The sequence below is a fragment of the Dermochelys coriacea genome, chromosome 4, assembly GCF_009764565.3.
Source record: "Dermochelys coriacea isolate rDerCor1 chromosome 4, rDerCor1.pri.v4, whole genome shotgun sequence".
Lineage (NCBI taxonomy): Eukaryota > Metazoa > Chordata > Testudines > Dermochelyidae > Dermochelys > Dermochelys coriacea.
Window position 1 is genome coordinate 113,654,324 of NC_050071.1, and position 25,875 is coordinate 113,680,198.

The window sequence follows — 25,875 nt, forward strand, 5'->3', positions numbered from 1 at the left end:
TAAATTACTACTAATTCTCTTTCTCAAATCCTGGTTTGAAGAACTTTCTGCCAAATAGCAGTTCTTCCTTACTCTGTAGGGGGCATCTTTGGAAGCTTCTTGGTCAGACAATGAACTAGCTTAAAATTAAGATGGCCATGCTTTAGGAACGAGAGAAAAACAAGGCTTCTAATTTCAACTTTCAAGTCTTCATTATCTGTCCTGGTCCTACTTTCATGTACTCCTTCCTTCCTTCCTCAAAACAATTAATGTTACTTCTACAAAGCCAGAAGGCCATCTTCCAGAAGCAGGGACCACAGTACACAAGAAATCCTTTTGACTATTTCTGACTTACCAGACCATTCTATATTAGGGCTATTTTTTTCACCTCCAGTCATTTAGTAAAATCTGTTACCAGTGGTTACTGTATACATTTCTGCACCTTTTTCTTGTTCAAAATTGTTTTTCATCTCTCTTCAGTATCCTATTAAAGAGACAGAATGTCTTTTAAACAGTCATTTTGCCATATGACTTCAGTCCTCATAGCTATTCTTGGTGACCTATTTGTTTATTTAGCAATCAATAAACTTGCAAGAGGGAGGACAGAAGCAGCTGATCTTAGCCTTTGTCTTAAATTGTTCTGTTGCCAGCTCTGAGGCTCAAGTCTGAGTTGACCCATTTAATCATATATCCCCGTCATCCCAGGGAACTCTTTCTTATCCACAAATTTATAGGATATAAATCTGTGCTTTGACAGCCACTCAACTACCAACTGTACACAGCAGTTGTTCTTCAGGAGCCTGTGTTTCCAGTCGTAGGCTCTTCGCTTCACACCCCTACCTTGGCCTGTCTTTGGCCACATGTTATTCAAAGCCCATCTCCAGAAGTATGGAGAGTCCAGTGATTGCATCTTGATGACTGTCTAATTCAGGGTAATTCTCTTTGAAGATGTAATTAAGTGTTTCCCATACTCTTGTCTTTTTCCAAACCTTAGGTCTTCTGAACCCTGTCAGAATCTCCTTTATTCCATTCAGAATGTCGTGCACATGGGAGTTCTTTTTCACATGGAACAGAACTGGTCTTGCTGCATTGTCTATTAAAAGACAACTTTATCTGGCTAGGTATTCCAAGCTCTTCAGCAGAGTTTTCTTCCTCCAGAGGATGGGCTACTTGCCCTCTTAAAACCAGTCTCACAGTGATTCCCTGGGTCCACGTTCTATTTCTGTCTCTTCTGCTGTACTTGGTAATCATGAACATCTGCACATCTCCAGTGCATACTTATCTAAAGGTTTACTCCAGATGCCAGAATCCTTTGTCTTACTAGGTAGATTCTTTTTCAGTGACTTGGTCCAATGTTCTCTTAGTAGTCATTTTTATTATTTTGTTTTGTGATGTTGCCTAGGAGCCCCAATTAAGGAGCATGGCTCCATTGTGCTAGTCACCATACAGACATGTAAAAAACTGTCCCTGCTTAGGAGAGCTCACAAGATATGCTAGAATTCGTTGAGGGGTCAACAAGCATGTGGATAAGGGAGATCCAGTAGATATAGTGTATTTAGATTTTCAGAAAGCCTTTGACAAGGTCTCTCATCAAAGGCTCTTAAGCAAAGTAAGCTGTCATGGGATAAGAGGGAAGGTCTTCTCATGGATTAGTAACTGGTTAAAGATAAGAAATAAAGGTAGGAATAAATGGTCAGTTTTCAGAATGAAGAGAGGTGAATAGTGGTGTCCCTCAGGGTTCTGTGTTGGGACCAGTTCGGTTCAAACTATTCATAAATGATCTGGAAAAAGGGATAAACAGTGTGGTGGCAAAATTTGTAGATGATGGAAATCTACTCAAGATAGTTAAGTCCCAAGGAGACTGCAAAGAGCTACAAAAGGATCTCACAAAACTGGGTAACAAAAAGGCAGATGAAATTCAATGTTGATAAATGCAAAGTAATGCACATTGGAAAACACAATCCCAACTATATATATAAAATAATGGGGTCCAAATTAGCTGTTACCACTCAAGAAAGAGATCTTGGAGTCATTGTGGACGGTTCTTTGAAAACATCCACTCAATGTGCTGTGGCAGTCAAAAAAGCAAACAGTGTTGAGAAACATAAAGAAGGGAATAGATAAGACAGAAAATATCATGTTGCTTCTATATAAATCCATGGTACACCCACATCTTGAATACTGCGTGCAGATGTGGTTGCCCCATCTCAAAAAAGATATATTGGAATTGGAAAAGGTTCAGAAAAGGTCAACAAAAATGAATAAGGGTATGGAATGGCTGCCACATGAGGAGAGATTAATAAGACTTGGACTTTTCAGCTTGGAAAAGAGACAACAGCAAGGTGAGATATGATAAAGGTCTATAAAATCATTACTGGTGTGGAGAAAGTAAAAAAAAAAAGGAATTTATTTACTACTTTACATAACACAAGAACTAGGGTCACCAAATGAAATTAATAGGCAGCAGGTTTAAAACAAAAAAAAAGGAAGTATTTTTTCACCCAACTCACAGTCAACCTGTGGAACTCTTTGCCAGAGGATGTTCTGAAGGCCAAGTCTATAACACGGTTAAAAAAAAGAAATACATAAATTCATGGAGGATAGGTCTCTTAATCACTATTAGCCAGGATGGGCAGAGATGGTGTCCCTAGGCTCTGTTTGCCAGAAGCTGTGAATGGGCGACAGAGGATGGATCACTTGATGATTACCTGTTCTGTTCATTCCCTCTGGGACACCTGTCATTGGCTACTGTCTGAATACAGGATACTGGCCTAGATGGATCTTTGGGCCTTTCTTATGATCATTTGATGAGAGGTACATGAGAGCTTAGAATATTTTTGCGGTTGTGAGTATGACTTCAGTATTCGTCATTGCATGGGTTTTTGTAGGATTTATATATGCGATGGTAATTGTAACTTTACTTATTGCTTTAATAAAACTTGTAGTACAGATAGGACTTATATTTGTGATTGTGTCTGAGGTCACTACCTCCTGTTCCTGGAGTCTCCAAATTTGAGAAAAGCATCATTTTGTCAAGCTTGAAACTAGCAACAGGAGCTGAACCTATTGTAGTTTGAACACAAAATCACTAAATTCAGTTTAAATATAAAAGGCTACAAATGGTATGTGATTGATTGACTATTATAAAGGGAAAAGGACAGAGTTAAGTTTGCTTGTACAACCGTAATTTTGATATATCTAGATATTTTTAATGTTTAACCATACAAACTTAACATTGATTTAGCTGAGTAGAAATAGCCCTGACAAAAAGTGGTAGCAAAGGTTAAATGAAAGGAGGTGAGGAAAGGCAATAATTATGATAGAAATTAAATTAAATACATTAAAGTAGTTCATTATAAGACTGAGAAAAAGACTGAGCAAAAAGTTTAAAAAGAGGAAGAAATGTTATGGAGATTATCAACTTTTAAACTCCATATTCCAAAATTCAGGATTTTCCTAATCTATAACTCTGAGGATGGGAGTTTAGCCATTGACTTCAGTGGAGCCCTGATTTTACCCATTATGTCTGCCCTGTGCTCTTTACATTAGGTGCCTTCAAATTGACAGATTTACCTGACAGTTGTTTTTAAAGCCCTTAGTTGGTGTAGGCCCTGAATACATTCTTACCCACCCCAACTCTTGTCCGTGTTTTACCTTTTCCTTTAGTGTTGTGTCCCCTCCAAGGTATTTAATTTTAATTATTAGGAGTGGTTTTATTTATAAGTAGTTTACTTGTTACATTGTTTTATTTTTAGACATGTAATATTTTGTATAGTGATGCACAGTGTATAGCCCAGGGAACTTTGGAAGTCAAGTTGTGATACATAGAGTATATATTTGATATTCACTTTACTAGAATAGTCGTGCAATCACATTCAAATTTCTCCCTACCCATCCAACCAATACAGTTAAACTTTTCATGGAGAAGATTTGGAGAAGGACCAATAAATAAATAAATCTGTTGTCCATATGTATTGGTGTGGATCCCAATATTGTAGGTGTGCATGTGTACAAGGACCAGATTCTTTTAGCTAGCAGTGTGTATTTGGGGTGGTGCATGAGTCTTCTGCTGTCTTTTGCTGCCACATTAAAGCATAAAGGGTGTGGCAGCTATGAACCTCCCTCAGTTCCCTTTTACTGCCATTGGCAGAGAGATGGAACCTATCGGTATCCTTTCAATTCACACTAGAGTTGTCAGCAATCTTCACCTAAATTTCTGGAAAGCTATAGAACAATGTTCTTATAGCATCTTGGACTGACTAGTCCTCAATGGGTTCAAAATTCGTTGACCACTCACCACCCACAGCAAGGCACCCTTGTACAAGGATCCCAAGATGCTGGAATCAAAACCCACAGGCTTTAAGTCTTGCTCATCCTGGGATGGACTAATTCTGCTCTAAGATTGGCACAGATGCCTTTTCTATCTCGGCAAATCCCATGTCTGAAGCAGGTGCTCAGTTTGCCTTTCATTCTGCACCAGAACCTGAAAATCATGGAATGCAAGACTCAGGCACCATCTCTTAGAACAATCTATGAGAGTGGGATTGGACCCAATAGATATGGACTTGAAAACCACAATACCAGTCAAATCTGGATCCTCAGTGCTCCATCAAGCAGGCAGTTGGCACTCAAGACTTCATCAGAGAAGTTGGCACTGACCATGGCACTAGAACCATTGAGGCTGTCCACCTTGAAGGTGGTGCCAGAGATGTGAAAGCAGGCCATTGAAAGACGCTGCCCCGAACACTGAGGCAGGAGCTCTAGGAAGATCTCCGTGTGCTCTCACATACAGACACAGAGAGAGAGAGAGAGAGAGAGAGAGAGAGAGACAGTAAACCATCACAGGATAAATCCTCCAAAATGTGTATGGCACTGAAGACAAGTGAAAAGGAGTAGACTGTGGTGCAGCAGACTCTATCACCCCACTACCAGTTTCCACAACCGGGGGAAAAATTGTGGACACTGGAACTGTCATTGGCACCGAGATATCCACCAGTACCAATAAAAACTCAAGCACCAACGGTGCCATATTACTGGCAGTGCCTTAGGAGAAGATATACTGACCATTGTGGTCAGGGTACTCCTCCTCAGCACTGAGTAGGAAGTAGTGCCCCGTATGATCCCTGAGCATTAGTGCTGGAAAACCAGAAGACTTCTTTGCAGCTCAGCCACTGCAACACTGGCATTGGTCCAGTTAACAACGTGTCTGTCACCTGTATTCATATGGGATGCCTCCTGGGCCCTTCTGGGATTACTTGGGGTCTGCCTTCCAAAGCCTCAAGGAGCTGCTTACCTACATCTCAAGAGAAAAGATCCCCCTCTCTTTTAGCCTTACTGGCAAAATGGCAGATGTCGGAGTCGTAGGAGGAGCGAGACACAGAGATGCAAATCTATCAGAGCCTGATGTAATCCACCGAAAGACCTTTGCTCCTCATTGCCCAACACGATGGTCACCTCAGCACCGATACTAATGTAGGATGATTTCAAGGTGTTTCCAGAGCTCCTGGTACTTAATGCAGACACACTGGAAATCAAGACTTCAGTCCTATAAAAAAAAATCCAAAAAAATCTCTAAATATTCAACATCTCATCAGCTGCAGATGAGGGATTTCTAGACCCAGCCTGAACTCTGTGACACATCCTAGCCACTGTATGATGAAAGGAAAAACATACTGAGAACAATATTAAAAGCACAAATTCAAACTATCCCAAAGCAAAGTAAAGATCAGAAGAAATAGTAAGAGGCCAATATGGTTCTATTAGTAGCTCTTTAACTACCTGAACATCAAAAAGGAAGAAGTGGAAGCATGGACCAGTTGCTAGTGATTTTGTTCCTACACACTGGCTAAGGCATAAAATGAGGTACACCTTGTTACCTTGTATAGAAATGTATCTTCCCCCTCCAGTTGTGTTTTTCCTCCATTGGAACTATGTGCAGTGCTGGTGGATCCAGACCCTTTCTTTTGTTTGGCAGAATCTGAGCCACCACAACAGCCACCATCTCCTCCTCTGAAATCTGTTAGTTCACACAGGAGATCCAGAGCTTCCTAGTATCAGCTTCCCCTCTGACACTCATCTTAGGCCAGCTGGTACTCCCCTTGCCTTGGGGACCTCTACAACTTCTCCAGATGCAACATGTTGGAAAATATGGTATCCCGTATAGCACTTCCAGACAACAAAGCTTAGTCTGTAACCATATTTTATCCCATCCAGGAGAGTACAATTCCTTTTACCCACATGACACTGAACTTTTTGTTGGTCCAGGTGGCCATGGAGAGATCTAGGCAGCAACACATTAAATCTACAAGGAGGCTAAATGTTTAGACTTATTGGGAATAAAAGTGTTCACATCTATTAGCCTTAAGGTTTGTGCAGCGAACTTACAAGCGCTGTTGGCTAAGTAGGCCTATCTCTACTACTGAAAATGTATGGATTTTGTAGACAAGCTAGCACAAGACAGAACTCATTTCCAGGCTCTTACTGATGAAGGAAAGCTAGTGGCCAGAACTGCACTTGGATCAGCAGTTGATGCAGCAGACACATCATCCTGGTTGATGGCAATAGCCATCATAATGTGCTGTGAGGTTGGTTATGCACCTCGGGATGGAGGACCTGTTCTTTGATGAAGCCCACCTTATCAATGAAATGACAGTTGAGTCTTTGCACACTGTAAAGAACTCTAGAGTCATCCTCTGCTCCCTGGGAATATATACATCTGCCCTGAAAAGGAAATATTGCAGGCAATCTTACAGACCTAGACTAGGATCTCAACAGTTTTATTTCCAATTATCTTATGACCCTCCTCGTAAAAGGCAGAGTACTCTGTATCATTTCCCTACTGTATCATGTCAATCCTAGTGAAAAGATATTTTTGACAGGAGTTTGAGAGATGTAGACCATTAACAATACCACCACTACCCAATCCTTGCATACCATTTGGGAGTCCTTTAGCACTCTATTTCCACAACTGAAGTGCCTCTACAATGGACAAGTGGGTTTTAGATGTCATCTAATATAGCAATGAGAGCAAATTTACTTCTGTATCTCCTTCAAAATTTCCATTCTCATGAGCAGATTCTCAGACAGGAAGTGGAGTCCCTCCTCCAATGGGGAGCAATAGAACATGTACCTGTCCAACACCAAAGGAAAGGTTTTTACTCTACATACTTCCTAATCTTCAAAAAAAAAAAAAAAAAAAAAAGCGAGTCTGGAGACCTATCCTCGATCTTTGCAAAGTCAACAGATTGATCCACAACCTGAAGTTTTGTATGATCACTCTGCCATCTGTAATCCCATCCCTGGAAAAAGACACATGGTTTACAGCAGTCAATATGAAGTCTGCTTGCTTTCATGTGGATATTCACCCTACACAGACATTTTCTCAGATTCATAGTCGGCCCTGACCACTTCCAATACAGAGCACTCCCATTTGACCTTCCCACTGCCCCCAGAGTCCTTACCAAAAATCTTCCTGGCAGTAGCAGCTCATTTCAGATGGATCAGTTTCATTTTCTTCCCTTGACAATTAGCTTCTTGTTGCCAGCACTTGTGAGGAAGCCCACAAGTTGACCTCATTAATGCTTCAACTACTTTCTTCTCTAGGAGTCAAAGCAATTTGCAAAGGTCTATTCTCATTTTGAGGCAGACTGTAGACTTCATAGGGGCTACCCTAGATTCAGTCAGAGCAAGAGCTTATCTGCCAAAGGACAGATTTTACACTATGAGAGACCTGATTGATTTATTAAGTTTTACGCAACCCTCGAGCTTCAATCAAAACTTGTCTTGCCCTCCTGGGGCACATGGCTTCATGTACTTACATTACTGCATTTGCCTACCTTGGCTTCAGATGTGGCTCCACACTGTGTATTCACCAACCAAACATAACATGAACACCATGGTAAAAGATCCTTCCAGAGTAACAGCATCTCAAATATGGTGGAAAGATCGTCATCAGGTGTGCGTGAGCATCTGCTTCCTACCATCCTCACCAGATAAGATGATCATTACAGATGTGTCTCACTTAGGCTGGGGGGAGCGCACACTGACAACCATATCACTCAGGGCACTTGGACACCTTGAGAAGCCGTCTGCACATCAGCCTTCTGGAATTCCAGGTAGTTTGAGAAACTTGCAAAGTTTTTCTACAATTCCCGTGGTCCAACCATGTTCTGATAATGTCAGACAATATGACAACCATCTTTTACATCAACAAACACATAGGTCTGAGATCAATTCCCCTCTGCATAGAAGCACTCAGCCTATGGAGTTGATGTATCAAGAATCAAATCACATTTTTGGCAGGTTACCTTCCAGGGCCACAGAACGTGCTGGTGGATGCCCTCAGTAGGCATTTGGCCATCTGATCACGAGTGGGAATTGCGTGAGTCAGTAGTAAACATTTTTGCTCAGTGGGGGATTCCCACCTGGGATCTGTTCACCTCTCAAATGAACAAGAAATTCAACACACGTTGCTCCAAAGGTGCTCAAAGGCTACACTCTCAAGATGATGTCCTCCGTCTTCTCTAACCAAATCATCTGAACTATGCCTTTCCTCCTTTACCACTCCTTCCTGGAGTCTTGAAGAAAATTTGTCAAGAAAGGGCACATGTCATCCTCATTGCCCCCCATTGGACCAGACAGTTTTGGTTACCAAACCTTCTACAGCTGTCATCCTGTTCTCTGATCAGAATGTAATAGTTTTCAAATCTCTTGACCCAGGAGAGAGGCAGGATCAAGCATTCCAACCCCGAGAGCTTCATCTCACAGCTTGGTTTTTGGATGGGCATCAACACTAATACTTTCCTGCTCAAAAGCTGTACAAACCATGCTTAATAACAATAGAAAGAAACTCCACTAGGAGTCCTATTCAGCCAAGTGGAAACATTTCTCCATCTGGGGATGTCAGTCAGTGGTTATTCCTTCCATTTTGGACTAGTTTCTCTCAAAAAGGCTGACCGTTCCTGTAGTTCTGTACAAGTCCACTGGGAGCAATCAGTGTATGTGTCATGACCCATGCGTCTCAAACCTAGATCCACAGGATTTATAGGAACAGCTACAACCCTCCACCTAGCAGCCACTGATGCTCACTTACTTATGACTTACGAAGCCTAGCCCCAGTTTGAGCTCTGCCCCTGCAGTCTTATTGGTGGAGTCCCAGAGAAGCTGATTGACCTGCAGGCCCTACTTAAGCCAGCAGCAGGAACTGGAAGTTATCTGAACAACTGGGCTTTACCCTGTTTTGGACTGTGTGCTTTGTGCTTCCTGCTCCTGTTCCCCCGGCTTGATTTTCCTGGAATCCTAACCTAGCATGACTCCTGGCATCTGATTTGTGTTTCTGATGTTCAGTTTGTCTCCTGCCTCTGTCCACCTGGTATCCTGACCTGACTTTGGTTCCTGACTTGTGGTTCTGGTCTCCAGTTTGTCTTCTGCTTCTGACCTCCTAGTATCCTGGCCCAGCAGACTCCTGTCTTGTGATCATGGACTCTGGCTGCCCATGACCCAACCATAACAATTTGTTCAGATTACAGTTACCCTGAGGGACTGAGCCTGATGTGAGAAGTATGGACCCAGATGCACCACTGCAGCCCCTAGAAGCATTGGACTTGCCTGAATGGGCCTTCCACCTCCAGGTGGATAATTAAGGCTGTGTTTCTGTCACTGAGGTCATGGATTCCATGACCTTTATGATTTCTGCAGCAGCTGGTGCTGGCTTAGGGGCTGCCTGAGCCGGCGGCAGCAGTTTGGGTGTGTGGGAGGTGGCTCAGGACTGGGCAGTGGGTTGGGGTGCATGACGGCGCTTACTTGGGAGAGGAGGGAGGCTCCTAGGGGGAGGGGCAGCCAGGTGGGGCTCCATGTGCTGCCTGTATTCGCATGCGCTGCTCCTGCAGCTCCCATTGGCTGCGGTTCCTGGCCAATGGGAGCTGCATAGCGAGCGCTTTTGGCATGAGCAGCACACAGAGCCCCCCTAGCCACCTGTCCCCCTAAGAGCTACGGGGGACATGCCAGGTAGGGAGCCAGTCAGTCCCGCCAACCCTCCCTCCCCTGGACCAGCAGGGGTCCCGGGTTGCACGCTGCCACTCGGCCCTTCTCTCTCCCTCCCAGCACCAGCGGGGGTCCTGGCTTGTGTGCTGCCACCAGTCCCTTCCTCCTTCCCAGCACCAGTGAGGGTCCAAGGTCATGTGCTGCCACCTGACTTCCTGTTGTGTTCCCCCCCCCAGCACCAGCGGAGGTCCCGGGCCACCACTCTGCGGTGTCCTTAGCCCGCACCCCGGAGCACCCATGGTCCCCAGCCCAAGTTTTAGTTAGGGGTATATAGTAAAATTCATGGACAGATCACGGGCCGTGAATTTTTATTTACTGCCCCAAGCTGTCCATGACTTTGACTAAAAACACCCTTGACTAAAACGTAGCCTTACGGATAATCAAGCACTACAGGCCCAAGTTGCACAGCTGATCTTGGACAACCAGCGGCTACAAGTGAGGCAGGTCAGCACTGAGAATACTGTGCTGTGAACCCAGCGTGCAGTGCTTTGCCCTAAACAGGGGGCTCCACTACCCTTGCTCCAGTGGCTTAATGGGAACTGCCAGTAGTTCCAGCGCTTCATGAACCAGTGTCACCTTCTGTTTCTGATGCATCCCCAAGTCTATGGCTCTGATCAGGCCAAAGTGGCCCTGGTAACCTGCCTGCTGACGAGATGTTTTAGACTGGCCCTCCCTCTTCCTGGAAGGCCATAGCCTTGTGCTGTCGGACTGGGATGCTTTTTTCCAATCAGTGTCAGCCATCTTCGATGACCTACACCTAGTGCAGTCACCCTGAGGGGACTCCAGCAGGGGCAAGAACCAGTGGCCTCCTGGGCAGCGCACTTTTGTTGCATCAGAATGGATACAGAGTGGAACAAAGCAGCTGTATCAGTTCCAATGGGGTTATGGGAAAAAATAAAAACGCACTGGCCCCATGTAGAGACACCAAGAGGTTTTTTTGTATGGACCTCACTATCTGCATAGGTAATCAGCTGCGAAAACAAAGGGATAAGAAAGGAGGTTGCCTGCAACTCCCTTACCGTGAACCACGACCCCAGCTTCTGTGTTGCTCATGCATGCATGCCAATCTGATTTATTGGCGACTCTCACATAAAGAAAAGGAACGGCACCATCAGTGTAACCTGTGCTTCTGCTGTGGTGAACCTGACCATGCCATCTCATTCTACCCAGTATGAACACCGAAGAGCTTGGAAAAACAAGCTGACCCAGGCCTGGTGGAGGGAACTGGCCTGCACCTTGAATGAAGAGAATATCCCCATGCCCTCGTCCTCACTGATATGCACCCTAAGCCCCATCCATGGGCTTCTCATTTGCAGGTGTGTATTCAGCTTCACATCCTACGGGATCCCCGACAGATTCCCCTCCAACAGACCCTCATTGATTCAGGAGCAGCAGACAATTTCATAGCTGCAGCTCAGCCCTATAGATTCCCCTGCTACGCAAGGCCATACCCAACCAATTGAAATGGTTGACAGCTCTCCACTATCTTCAGATAGAGTTTTGGAGGAGACCGTCCCCCTGGATGCCAGAGAAATAATACAATTTGGTGTGATTTATTCCCTGCATTTTTTCCCCTGATCCTTGGCATGACCTTTCATGACCTCCTCATTCACTGATAAGAACAGAAAGTTATCTTCCCATTGGAATTCTGCTGCCAGCATGGCCATGGACTAGCAGACATTGCACCCACACCCCAGAAGACTCCAATAGGTGTAGTTGTCCACATTGAAACACCCACTGGAGGAACTCTGGAACTTCCCCTTCTTCTCCTCCCCCCAAGTACCATGAATACACTGATGTCTTTTGAGAAGAAGAATGCAGAAAACCTCCCCATATATGAGGCAGACTGCGACTGCCCGACAGAATTTCAGCCAGGGGCCGGGGCAAAGCTGCTGTTTGGGCGGATATATGCGGTGTCATAGCCTAAACGGGCAGCATTGTGAGAATCTCCAAGAGAATCTGGCCTGGGGGTTCATCTGCAAATCCTTTTAATAAAGAATGACAGCCTCCACCTCTGTGTCGATTACCTAGCCTAAAACAGATAATTTGGAAACATTACCTGCTATTCCTGATAGCCCCCACACAGTCCAACACATCTGCTATCTGCATATTCACAAAACTGGATCTCTGGGGAGCTTACAATCTCATCCGTATCAGAGATGGGGACTGCCTTTTGGATCTGCTATGGCCACTTTGAATATTTAGTTATGCCATTCAGACTGACTAATGCCCCAGCAACAATCCAGCACTTCATTAACAATGTGCTTTAAGACCTACTGGAACAGTTTGTGATAGTGTACTTAGATGATATATTAATCTTCTCAGATGATCTAGACAAACACACAACTCATGTCCCCACTGTCCTGGAGAGACTACAGCACATGTTCTTTACGCTAAACGAGAGACGTGCATTTGATCAGACCTCAACTGAGTTCGTGGGTTTCATCTGGTTGGATTTTTGCAAGGTCCAGGCTATCCACAACTAGGCAGGCCCCTATAATGTTCATGACCAACAAGGTCTTTTAGGCTTTGTGAACTTCTACTGGAGGATCATTTCAAATTTTTCAAAATAAACTTCACTGCCCTACTCTGAGAAAATGCCAAGTTCTGTTGGTCACCAGAAGCCCAGCACACATTTGAGCAATTGAAACTTTCCTTCATCACTACTCCAGTATTGGCCCACTCCAGCATGGCACAAGTTTTCATTGTGAAAACTGACATCTGTAGAACAGTGATCAGGTAACTCCTCTCCCAAAGGCATAAACTCAAGCAAACACTGCATCCCATCACCTACTACTCAAGGAAGCTTACATTTGCTGAGAGAAACTGAGATCTTGGACAAGATGCTCCAGACAGTTAAGGCTGCCTTCAAAGAGTGGCAACATTACTTGGAATGGGCCCATCATCCAGTCCAAGTGTTTATGACCACAAGAACCTGTAGTACCTGCACAGGGCCAAGGCCCTGCACCAACAACAGGTCCATTGAGCCAGTGAGCATGCATATCCCACAGTTCTTGTCCCTGTTCAATTTTACCTTGACCTACTGCCCAGGAACCAGAAATGACAAGGCTGATGCCTTGTCTCAGAGAGATGGCTTTGACATATGAGGCCCAGTTTGGAACCAGCCCACATTCTCAAGTCTCATAACTTTCTTAATGCAGCTCACTGCTAGGACCGACTCATACTCATCCACTTCGCTTCTGTCTCTGGAATTCCACCTGGTGAGTTAGCCCTTGTCAACCAAGAACCTCACGATACCCAGGAAGGGATCATATTTGTGAGGGACAGTATCTGTGTTTTCCCCAAGGACTTGCAAGCGTGGTGTTTCTTCAACTATGCCATGACTCCACTTTTGTAGGACACTTAGAGTGATATAAAACTCAATGATCAACATCCCATTTCTTCTGGTAGCCCCAAATGTGCCTCACAATAAAGACCTTTAAGTTTCCTTCCCACTCCACTCGAAGATCCCTAGCCAGAAACCCTGCAATCCCCTCCAACCTCTGGATACCCCATCTTGGGCGTGGAAAGCCATTTCCTTTCACTTTGATATGGAACTATCAGAATCCAGTGGTTTCACGACCATCCTGAGAGCGGTAGATTGCTTTCCTAAGATGGCGCACTTTATTCCCTGCACAGGCTTACCATTGGTGGAAGGAATCGCCTGGCTCTGGATAAACAATGTAATCCGTCTTCATGGCCTTTCAGATCATAATCACCTCTCACTGGTGACTACAATTTACTACCCCTACCCACTTCTGGCACGAGGCCCTAATTTTTTTAGGAATCCATGTGCACCAGTCCTGTGCGTAATATCCCCAGTCAAATGGAAAGAAACAACCAGATCCTTGAACAATAATTAAAATGCTACATGAGCCATCACTAGGATGACTGGTTTTCACTGTTATATGTAGAGTTCTCAGACAGTAATGCAGACGGTGCATCCACAAGCCACAGCCCATAACGCATTTGGCCAATCAACGTGGTCACCTTCAAGCTTCTTTGATCCCTTGAAGTTCACCTTGTGTTCCACATCTCACTTCTCAGAGAATACATTTTCTCTGAGCTCACTATCACCACCCTACCAGTACAAGTACAAGATCAGGAAGAATATATTGTTCATGAAGTCCTCGACGACTCAGATCAAATGGGGAAAATCATGGTACCTGATGGATTGGGAAGGTTATGGCCCAGAAGCTCACACTTGGGAGCCTGCAGAAAATGTTCATGCTTTCACCCTGATTCGAGTCTTCCCTAGGAGCCACCCTGAGAAACCTAGGCCCACATCTCCTGGAGAGCATCCCTAGGGTTAGGGTTGATATCAGAACCCACAGGTCTTGAAATTGGTTACCAGGGTTTACAGCGGCAGCCAGCTCCAGCCCTCCACCTAGCAGCCTGCTAATGCTGATTATATAGGACCCACAAAATCCTGCCCGAGGTTGAACCTCCTCCCATGCATTGCTATTGGTTGAGTCTCAGAGCACCTGACTGGCCCTACTTATGGCAGCAGCAAAAACAGGAAGCTGTCTAAACAACTGGGCTCCATGCTTTTCTGGACTGTGTGCGACTTGTGCTTCCTGCTTCCGTTCCCCTAGCTTGAATTCCTGACATCCTGACCCGGCATGACTCCTGGCATCCAACTTGTGATTCTGATCTCCAGTTTGTCTCCTGCTTCTGACTTCCCCGTATCCTGACCCAGTTGACTCCTGACGCTTGTCTTGTGATTGTGGACTCTGGCTCTGACTACTAGATCTGGCTGCCCATGACCTGGCCATGACAGTATGCCATCCTCCAGCAGATGGTTATTTGGTTTTCACTCAGCTGTTGACTATCAGATTCTTAAGAGCCTAATTAGAACCTTTCCACTAGTAAGGAACCCTCCCCCTCATTGGGACTTGAATCTGTCAGCTCTGACTAAGCCTCCGTTTGAGCCATTAGCTTCATGTTCCATGTCTCACCTATCTATGAAAGTTGCATTCCTTGGGACCACCGCCTCCACTAGCAGAGTAGGTGAGGTGGGAGCCCTAGTGGCAGATCCGCCATACACTGTATACCATAAGCAAAACGTTTATTTATGGCTACATCGTAAATTCATTCCCAAGTTGATTTCAGAGTTTCACATAAACCAACCAATCTACTTAACTGCATTTTTTCTAAAACCACGTACATCGTGAATAGAGGTGGTGTCATTCCCTTGATGTACAATATGCTCTTGCCTTTTGTCTACAAAGGACACAAGTGATTTAGAAAATCTCCTGGACTCTTTATTGGTGTAGCAGAAAGAGTCTGAGATCAAGATATCTCCTCTCAGAGGATCTGTAAGTAAGTGGCTCTTAATTGATAGAGTAAGAATCAATTCGTCTCACATTCCTCCCCGATAGAGAGTGAGAATTCTACCAAGAGTACAAGTGATGTCTATAGCATCGCTTCAGGAAGTGCCTCTGGTCGACATTTGTAAAGCAGCGATGTGGACTTCCATCCATATATTCATGAGACATTATGCTATAGTACAGGACTCCGCCCCGACATCCTTTGGGACAGCTTCAAATGGCTCTGCCACCTGCCTTCTTGAGTACTGCTTGTTAGTTACCCATAATGGAGCACACCAGGACCAGCACTTGAAGAACAGGAGAGTTGTTTCTAACCTTATAGTAACTGGAGGTTCTTTCAGATGTGTGGTCTGTATCCACTACCCACCCTTCTTTCCCTACGCTTAGGACCTTACTTGAATTTCAGTAGAGAAGAAACTGGAGATGCAGTCGGCCTACCTCTCCATTTATCTTCTCAGTAGGATGCACCAGGAGACCAAGGGTATATGCACGGGCCAGCGGACACTGCTTTCGGAATTCTCCAACTCTGGGCGCATGGAGAGCATGCATATCCCACAGTGGATACAGATAGGGACCACACATCTCAAAGAATCTCCGGTTACTATAAGATACGTAACCTCGCCTTCCTCCACTCCAGCCATGCAGTGCTCCGTGCACGCACCAGCAAATTTGACCACTCAGTTGAGAGCTGCACTGCAGCTCAGAGTGCTTCTTTTGGAAGTCTCCTTGCCTCTTTCCATCAGGCATGATCAGACATTACCACCAATAAGTGTGAGCTGGATATTGTCACCTGTGGCCATACCATCCAGTTTCTTTCCCTTTCCACCATAACCCCCCTTCCTCATCCATCTTCAGGGACCTTTCTCGTGAAACCTTTTACAAACAGAAATGGCCTCATTGCCCTGTCCAGATGCCATAGGAGAGGTGCCGTAGGAGTACAGGGAAAGAGGCTTCTACTCCTGGTATTTCCTCATTTGAGAGAAAAAAGGTGGCCTTCGTCTTGTTGTAGACCTGAGGAGGCTCAACAAATGTGTTTGATGCCTCAGATTCAGGATTGTAACACTTGCTTCCATCATTCTATTGCACCAAGATCAAGACTGGTTCATGGCTTTTAACTTGTTAATTTGCATATTGCCCACAGAAAGTACCTTAGATTAACATTAGGATTCAATAGTTACCAGAACAAGGTGCTATCCTTCATACTCTCCACTGCTCCAAGAGTATTCACTGAGTGCCTGACAGTGGTAGTGGCACATTTAAGGAAACATCTACCTGTACCTGGACAACTGGCTGATCAAGGACAAGCCTCATGACGTGACCAAGATAACTGTAGCTTGAATCCTCACCTGTTGTCTCAGGGCTAATGGTGAACTACAAAAAGTCATCTCTCACTCTATTCCAGATGATAGGCTTCATAGGAGACCCTGTTTGACTCTGTCAGTATGATCATATCTGCTGGTGGACGGATTCTGTTCCCTTTGATCAATCATACATGAAATAAGGTCAAGACCATCTACGATGGTTCATGGTTGCATGGGATTACTAGGTCATATGTTATGTACATACATGATGCTGCTTGCCATACATTGCTTGAGGTCACTACAATACCATCAAAGAACAGTGCATTCCCCAGCCAAAAACAATATGAACAGATTGGCCACTGTAACACTTCAGTCCTGTGAGAACTCACCTGATGACCCCCCTGAATGTGAGATAAGGGTATGTTTCTCAACTCCTTCCTGCGCAAACTATACTTAATATGGATGCAAAAGTGAGAGGTTGGGGGACCACCTGAATCACCTCAATTGCAAGAAAGTGCATGTGAACCTCCTAGGGCTGAGAGCCATCAGATTGGCCTGTATAGCATGCTTGTCAGTTCGACAGAATTCTGTAGAGCAAATCCTGATGGACAGTACATCTGTGATGCGCAATGTCAACAAACAAGGAGGCACTTGATAGATCCCACTTTACCTGGAAGCCATTGAGTTCTGGGAATGGTGTCACCAACACAGAGTAAACCCCCTGAGCTCCCACTGGCCCTGCACTTTCCAGGGGTCAGCAATGACCTTGAAGTCTTCTTAAGCAGAGACATGATAACCAACCAGCAGTAGTCACTGGAAATTCATCCTAGATATGATATTCCAGCCTGGGGGGAGAGGGGGAGGGTTCTGACCAAAGACCAGTTTGCCACCGCAGAGAATGTCAAATGCAACACCTTCTACTATAGAGGTAGCGTGAGCCTAGCCTCTCTACCAGATGTCTTTCTATTCTGCTGGTGTCAAGATCTCCTTTGCACCTTATCACTAACCCCCCTGATTATCGTAATAATATCAAAGATCAGATGGGACAAAGCCACTGCTATCAGGATCTCCTCATGCTGGCCAAGACCGTTTTGGCTGCCAGATCTACTCCATATGTCCAGTCAATCTCCCATTCATTTTTCCTCTTTGTGTGAACACAATATCTCAGAACATCCAGACCTGCAGTCAGTACACCTGACTGCATGGATGCTGGCCAGATGAGCACTACTGATAGAGAATGCTCCAGGCAGTTCTTATCCACATCAGGAAAGTTTCCACTAGAAGTATCTGCTCTGAAAATGGAAGAAGTTTTCTTATGGGCAGTCCAAAACAACCTGAGGTGGTTGAAGCCCAGATTCCAAAGATCCTAGACTACATGCTGCTCTTGAAACAATCAGGACTTGCATTAAGCTCTCTGAGTCCACTTAGCAATATCAGCATATCATACACCAGTTCAGTTGCATTCACTTTTCTTACACCCTGCAGTGTCAAGATTCATCAAGGACCTTTTTCATGCCTACCCTCCATTTAGAGACCAGACTGCTTCCTGGGACCTCAGTGTGATTCTCCTGTATCTCCTGGTGACTCCCTTCAAGCCTCTATCTTTCAAAACATTATACTTTGTTGCTGTCACATTGTCCCAAAGTCTGTGAGATCCAAGTCCTTATAGCTGGACCATCTGTATTTTACCGGGACAATATAGTAATGAGACAACACCCTAAATTAATTCCCAAGGTAATCTCAAAATATCAACTGAATCAGTCACTTACCTTACTGGTCTTCTTTCCAAAACCTCTCTCTTCTGCAGGAGAAAAGAAACTTCACACCTTGGATGTCTCCAGAGCTTCTACTTTACTACCAAGACAGGACTAAACCCTTTTGGCTCTCACTGTCTCTTTGTGGTTGTTTCGGGTGTATAGAAAGGCCTGGTGATTTCTTCATAGAAACTTTCCAAAAGAAATAGACAGTGCATTTCCATCTGTTACCAGATGCCCTCCTTCCCCCCAAACATTAGGACATAACTCCACTGAAATACAGGAGACATCATCATTGGCCTGCTTCAGAAATGCACCAGTCTTACAGATTTGCAGGTAACCCACCACCCTTTGTTAAACGGTATGCATTTGACATGGTAGCCAGGGCAGATACCAAGTTCAGAAGAGTGATGTTACAATCTGTCTGTTTCATCTGCGGAGACTCCTCAATCCCACTATCTCAGGAAAATATTGCTTACTGGTCACCTACAGTGGGGTCCATGCTGACACTTACTCGAAAAATAACAAACTATTACTTACCGTAACTGGTTCTTCAAGATGTTGTAGTCAATGTGGCTGCTACAACCCACCCTCCGTCCCCACTTCAGGAGTTCTTGGCAAACACAGGTTTTGAAATGAAAAGGAACGGAGGGAGGGTTGGCGGTCTCCCCATCCTGTGCGCCTTCGTGTGGGAACATGTGCAGTTCCGATTAAACACTGCTAGCTAAAAGAATTGGGTTTTGCATGCATAGGGCTCATGCGCACCTACACTGCGATCCTCACTGATTTCAACATCTTGAAAAAACACAGTTCCTGTAGGATAAATAACTGTTCTTTCATTTCAGAGTAGCAGCATCTGATGAAGTGAGCTGTAGCTCACGAAAGCTTATTCTCAAATAAATTTGTTAGTCTGTAAGGTGCCACAAGTACTCCTTTTCTTTTTGTTCTTTTATTGACCTCGTCCCCCAAACACACAGATCTCGTCATCATTTTGGATCTTTGTATTAATAGTGTATCACGGATCTGCTATTTGTTAATATGAACTTGATCTTGAACTACGTATATTCAGATTTATGACCCACATATCAAACCATTATTACTAATGGCTTATTGGTCTGTTTGAAATGGCAAGTGTAATCTTAGAGTATATCTGTGGAAGAAACAAGGGATGAGAATTCCATTTTATGGCCTAATAAATATCTATTTTTAAGCCTTCTGATTCCTGTATATGACAATAGGCCCACTTTTTTTTTTATTTTGATTCATCTTTTTTAAAAAAAAATCCTGTTTAACTTTTATAAATTAATTTTGCAAAAAGTTAATTCCTCAACATTTCACACTGTTAATGGAACCAAGATGTCAGAAATATTACAACATAGGTTATATATCAAAAAGTTGTGCTATGTGTATAAAAATTTAGTAACAGAATTCCAAAAAAATCCTTAAATTCTTAAATTATTATGATTATTTTATTACAGGGGATGGAGTGCTAGATCTCTCTACAAAGAAAAGCGCAAGGCTGGAAGAGTCAACATATGATCCATCATCTGAAAATTCAGTGTCTGGGTAAGCAGCATTTAAATATTTTTTTAATATATGTAAAAGGAAACACTGAAAAAAATCTCTTCTATGAAGGCAGATTATTTTTATAACATATTTGTACAGTATATACTGACACACAAATTCAGTTTATATTTTGCTTTCCTCAAGAGTTTCACTCATAAGTGTGTGTCTATGTATATATCATTTGTTTCATTGTCTTTTTCTTTTCTTTCTGTTAAAGAAAAGTTATCAGAACAATCACCAAACTTTAGTTCATGTTACTAAAAATGAACTGAAATTAATTACATAATACAAAAGAGTAGGACAGTAGAAGAAAACATAAATTATTATTCAAGGTTTATTTAGGAAACTTCCATTTTGCACAAAAATATAACATCCAGATTATATTTTAAAAATATCCTTCAGATAACATGAACAAGTTAAATCGCTATTATCTTCAACATTTCTTAATGTGAGAGAGAGAGAGAGAGAGAGAGTTCCTAATTGTTATACTTACATCATGGTTTTGCCTATAGTGTGTGGTGGCAAACTGCTAAATATGTCCATTCAGCATTAAAAACTAAAAATGTTGTTTCATGTGCTGAAAGCTATCATTAAATTAACTGAAACAAAAATAGTGAAATACATTGTTCTGTTGGATTTTGTTATAATTTTGGCATCCTCCCATCCACTAGCCATAGCAGGACCCTTTTTGTCACCTGTACATATTACAAAATAATTTGTTCCAAATAATACATTTAGCTTTATTTGTTGAATTGTGTAAAATTGTGTTATGTTAATCTATTAATATGAACAAGTTTTAAAATTATTTGATTTTATAATTAGAAAATATAAATAGTGATTAGAATTTTAAAAACTGAGTTGTAAATTGACAAAATGGGACTTACCTGTTAATACAGCACTTTATCTTATGAATGTAGAAAAATTAGTCCTGTGGAAATCTGGGGTTTTGTGTTGTACCTATCACTGCAAATTTTCTATAAGGGGGTTGACTCTTTTATTACTTGTTTAGCGGTAACGTCACGTTTCTACTAACAAAATCTCATTTAGGATTTGGGTACTTAATGGAATGTTAATTGCATAAATAAAATTATAAGTGTTGCTCTGCAAGCATGTATCAAAGGGAATATAGCAAACACATGAGAATATTATCAAATACTGAACTAGGATTTAAAGTTCTTGGAAGGGCTGCTGTAGAAGCCACCGTATGATTTTGACACGTAGCATTTTACTATGATAATCAGTAACTACTACATCTCAAAGACTTAAAAGTATCAGAAGCAGTGATGTTACCTAAGCAAGGAGTATAATAAAGGAGTGGACCCTTCCCTTCCATAGCTGTGTGAGAGTCTCTCATACATCAGTTTACCATCGTTTCATTCCATCCATCCAGGAGACTACACAGACACAGAGAGGACTATGTGGAAAGAAGTGCTGAGTTTGCAGATGGTTTGCTCTCAAAAGCTTTGAAAGACATTCAGTCTGGAGCACTGGACATAAATAAAGCAGGCATACTTTATGGCATACCTCAAAAAACTTTACTTCTCCACTTAGAAGCCTTACCAGCAGGAAAGCCTGCACTTTTTAAAAACAAAACTCGAGATTTCAATGATAGTTATTCATTTAAAGACAGAAAAGAAACTTGTGCAGTGCTGCAAAAAGTAGCCTTGTGGGCAAGAGCTCAAGCAGAGCGCACAGAAAAAAGTAAACTCAGTCTACTTGAAACCTCAGAATTAAAATTCCCAACAGCTTCCAGTTACCTCCACCAGTTAACTCTACAGAGAATGGTCACTCAGTTCAAAGAAAAAAGTGAAAATCTACAATATGAAACTTCAAATCCTACTGTACAGTTAAAAATTCCTCAGCTAAGAATAAGTTCTGCGTCCAAACCACAATCTGATAATGCTGGTCTTCTGGATGTCATGTACCATGTTTCCAAAACCTCCTCAGTCTTAGATGGATCAGCTCTTCAAAAACTGAAAAATATACTCCCTAAACAGAACAAAATTGAATGTTCTGGACCTGTAACTCACTCAAGTGTTGACTCCTATTTTCTGCATGGGGACCTCTCTTCTTTATGTCTTAATGTTAAGAATGGAACAGTTGATGGAACATCTGAAAATACAGAAGATGGTTTGGATCGCAAAGACAATAAACAACCAAGGAAAAAACGTGGCCGTTATAGGCAATACGATCATGAAATAATGGAAGAAGCTATTGCTATGGTAATGAGTGGGAAAATGAGTGTTTCCAAAGCACAAGGAATTTATGGGGTACCTCACAGCACTTTAGAATACAAAGTTAAAGAAAGATCTGGAACACTGAAGACTCCGCCGAAGAAGAAACTTCGATTACCAGACACTGGGTTATTTAATATGACAGATTCAGGGACTGGCAGCTGCAAAAACAGCAGCAAGCCTGTGTAGATTAATTGTTAGCAAATTGTTTGGGGTGTGTGTGTGTATGTCTGTCTGTATACACACACACATATGAGAAGTACATATGCTCACACTGACAGAAGACATGAAATTATACAGTTCAAAAACCACATACATGCCTTTTGAAAAGTAGTTTTATTCAGGGTTTTCACTGTGGACAGAATTATAGAGTTCTCCCTTAATTCTGATAGTGTGTATTTAATAAAATCCTTGTATAAATAGGTGAAAAAGATTCAGGTTTTCTTTAGTAGTCAATAGCATAAAATGTTTGGGGAAAACAAGTATTTGTCATGTGAAGCATTATTTTTAGTTGGTAAAGAACCACATTAGCCATTGAATAAACCATCTTATTATGGAAATACATGACCCATGGTTTGCAAACTTTTATACTTCACAAAATACTTGCAATAGTTTGTAAGTAGTTCAGAATACACACATCAAGGGATTATTTTTCTTTTACAAAGTTAGTTCCTTACTAAGGAAATGGATATGTGAAGTATTAGTAGGAGGTAGTACATTCTGTGGAAGAAAAAAAATACATCATAACTAGATCTCCAATACAACTAGAAAAAACCAAAACATTTCATTAATAAAAATGTGTGATAGCAGACATAAAACTGCATTTTTATTATTTTAAGAAGAATTTTGTTGTTCATTTAGCAAGAAATTGGTGTTTACAAAATATACATTTATGAAAACTGACTAATTACTGTAGCTATAGAATTATTAAATATGAAAGAAGATGGAATACAAAGTATAAAATAATTTAAACTTAATTATTAATCTAATTTTCCTTTTTAGTTTGGAGAATAAGATAACTTCAAAGTTTAAGAAGAAAGTTGGAATGCAACTTAGAGCATGTTCATAATGTGCACAGAATGAGCTTGAGAATGGATATTAAATGTGCTGGTTAGTTAATGTTATGACTACTTTAAATTCATTTAAGGATTGTCACACTCCTTATATTGAAAAACAAAAAACTCACTGTAACTGTAATGTATTTGCTGCTGTGACATTTCAAACCTTTTCAGTTTATCAAAATGAATATCAAGTTTTCATTTTGGTGGGCCGATACACTATTGTTTTGCTAATAACCAAATTTACAGTTCAGGGTCTTGACAGATTCACAAATATTAAACAGTGAAGCTGTTTTGAACTTTCAGTAGTATAAATTCATTATAAATTTGGTAGAAGCTAGGCAGTTCATTTAAAATATGTGACTTAATAGAATCTAAGAGAGACTAGCTGTCTTCAGATTGCAGTTTTTAAATTAATTTCCAAGTATTTACATTGGATTTTAAATAATATGTAATTTAGATGGTGTAATGTCATAAAGCATGTGTCTACATAAGAACGAGTACTTGCTTTATACATTCAAAATTAAACATCTGTTCCCTTTTTTCCAGTTACATTTAGGTTTAGATTGTTTGTTTTTTCTAAACCAAATCAAACATATCCAGAAACATTTACCCTTTTTTCTACTTTTTGTAAATTTTCTCACACACATACATTGTCAAACATGTTTTTTGCTTAAATTTGCCTTTGTATAGGCTGAGTATCCTATGTGAATGTAAGACTACATTACACGTCTAGGCCACATCATGTAATTGACTTTCAAAAGAAACTTGAACTCAGCGGGGAGTTTCTCTTAAAAATTTATGGTAAAATCTATCTCTTGGCTATTAACCTAATTACAGGTAATTTCTTACGTTTTAAAATAAATTAATCCATAAGAAGTTAAGTGAAACTGCACAACCACCAACATATCAATCTTTTGGTCTCTTAGATCTATAGTGTACCCTCTTCAACTATTAAGGTTTTCTTGCATATTAGAAAAGAATCCTTCTGTAAAAATAATTGTATCTAATGACAAGTAGGATACATATAAGCAGGTGTCAGGATCATCGTTGATTTTTAAAGAATTAAGCCATATTTTGTGAGGGTCAGAAAGATGAATTTGTTGATGTATACTCCCCAGTGGAAAACAAAATTGATAGTACCTAATGGTTTCAAAATCTCTCTTTATACAGAATTTTACTTGCAGAAGTTTTAGGGGCTTCAATACATTGCCTAATATTTGTACCACACTAAAAAAATTTTTATTCCTCAGACAATATTATAAATTGAGTCAGAAGTTTATATTGAAGGCAAGTTACAGTACACTTTTTATATCATTTAAAAGATGACCTGACCAAAAATTGACAGGATTCATAAAATCAGGGATCATTTTACTATTCACTTAACAGTGATCAGTAGTTTTATATGTAATATTATAATTAATTTTCAGCATTTTAGTACTTGTATTTATTTATTTTTTTGGTCAGAAATAGTATATTAAAATATTTTTTGATAGTTTATAGATAATGCTCAACCTGTAAGTGTTTAAAAAGAAACAGAATTATTTGTTTCTAATTATTAGATTAACTTTTGATTACACAACTAAGGAAAGGCAGGGAAATGTGTAGCTTCCCCTTCCCTAACTCCAGTGTATTCCATTTAAATGTCATTTAAGTTGTACCTTTGAACTGTTTTATAAATTCAGTTACCAGTCACTACTTCGTAATTGACAATTTCTGAAAATTCATGTTTCAGCAGACTTTTAAATGAAGGCGAAAGCAAGCCCTACATGCTTTCTACTTATTTGAATGTTTCTCAAGTATTTTATATTAAAAAACAGTGCCTCTGTTTTTAGAACTACTGCTCAGTAAAGTTGTTTAAACATTTCTGGTAGCTAATGACAATTTTATATTAAATTGTATATTAACTTTAGTGAGACTGATTTTTTTTTAGTTGTTTACAGTACAAATACTTGTATTTGTTTTTTAATTGCAGTATTTCCATTGTCGCAGTAATTTAGTAAAACTCTGTGGCTGCCTTGATTTTTTTGACAGATTTTGTTAATAACTGATTTTTAGGCAATTAGTTATATTTATGCATAAATCAATTGCACTATAATTCATGAATTATTTATTACAATATTTTCTAATGAATTCCATGTATTTGTCTTGTGTTGTAAATGTACTGTAATTCTGTTTCCTCTTTGTGTTGTTATATACCTAAATCTGATTGTATGAATTTAATTGTTTAGTTAACGTGTTTCTACGTTGTAATTTGTAGTAAAGCACTTCAATGCTTTTGCACATAAATTTACAACAACACTGATGTGTGATTGATTTTGCTCATTCAGTAAAACAAAACAAAAAAAGACCATATACTGGCTCATTGGACTTACTCCTTAGGCACAAATTTACTATTAGTCTAATAAGTTCATGATAGAACTTGCTTTTGACAGTTGTTGCTACAATGAACGTATTTATAAAGCAAAAATAATTGTCACAAGGAAGACTGATTCTCAAAATATGATGATCTACTAATAAATTAGGCACACTTTAGAAAATTAAAATGTCCTAAAGTATAGGAGTCGCACAAAATTGTTTTATCAGTTTTCAACTACAAACCGATCTGTATA

At 41.2% G+C, this 25,875-nt stretch overlaps 1 protein-coding gene across 21 annotated transcripts in view; it reads left to right on the forward strand.

Moving 5' to 3' along the window:
• LCORL (ligand dependent nuclear receptor corepressor like) overlaps positions 1 to 25,875 on the forward strand; it is a 182,265-nt gene that overhangs the window by 124,607 nt on the left and 31,783 nt on the right. For 16 of the 21 annotated variants that reach the window (XM_043514084.1, XM_043514082.1, XM_043514083.1 and 13 more), the window contains one exon: positions 19,884 to 19,971. In XM_043514084.1, coding sequence (XP_043370019.1) covers positions 19,884 to 19,971 — 88 coding nt within the window. Of the gene's footprint in view, positions 1 to 19,883; positions 19,972 to 21,361; positions 25,619 to 25,875 lie in introns of those variants that run through there. The other 5 variants (XM_038400478.2, XM_043514097.1, XM_043514098.1 and 2 more) reach the window with 3 other exon arrangements.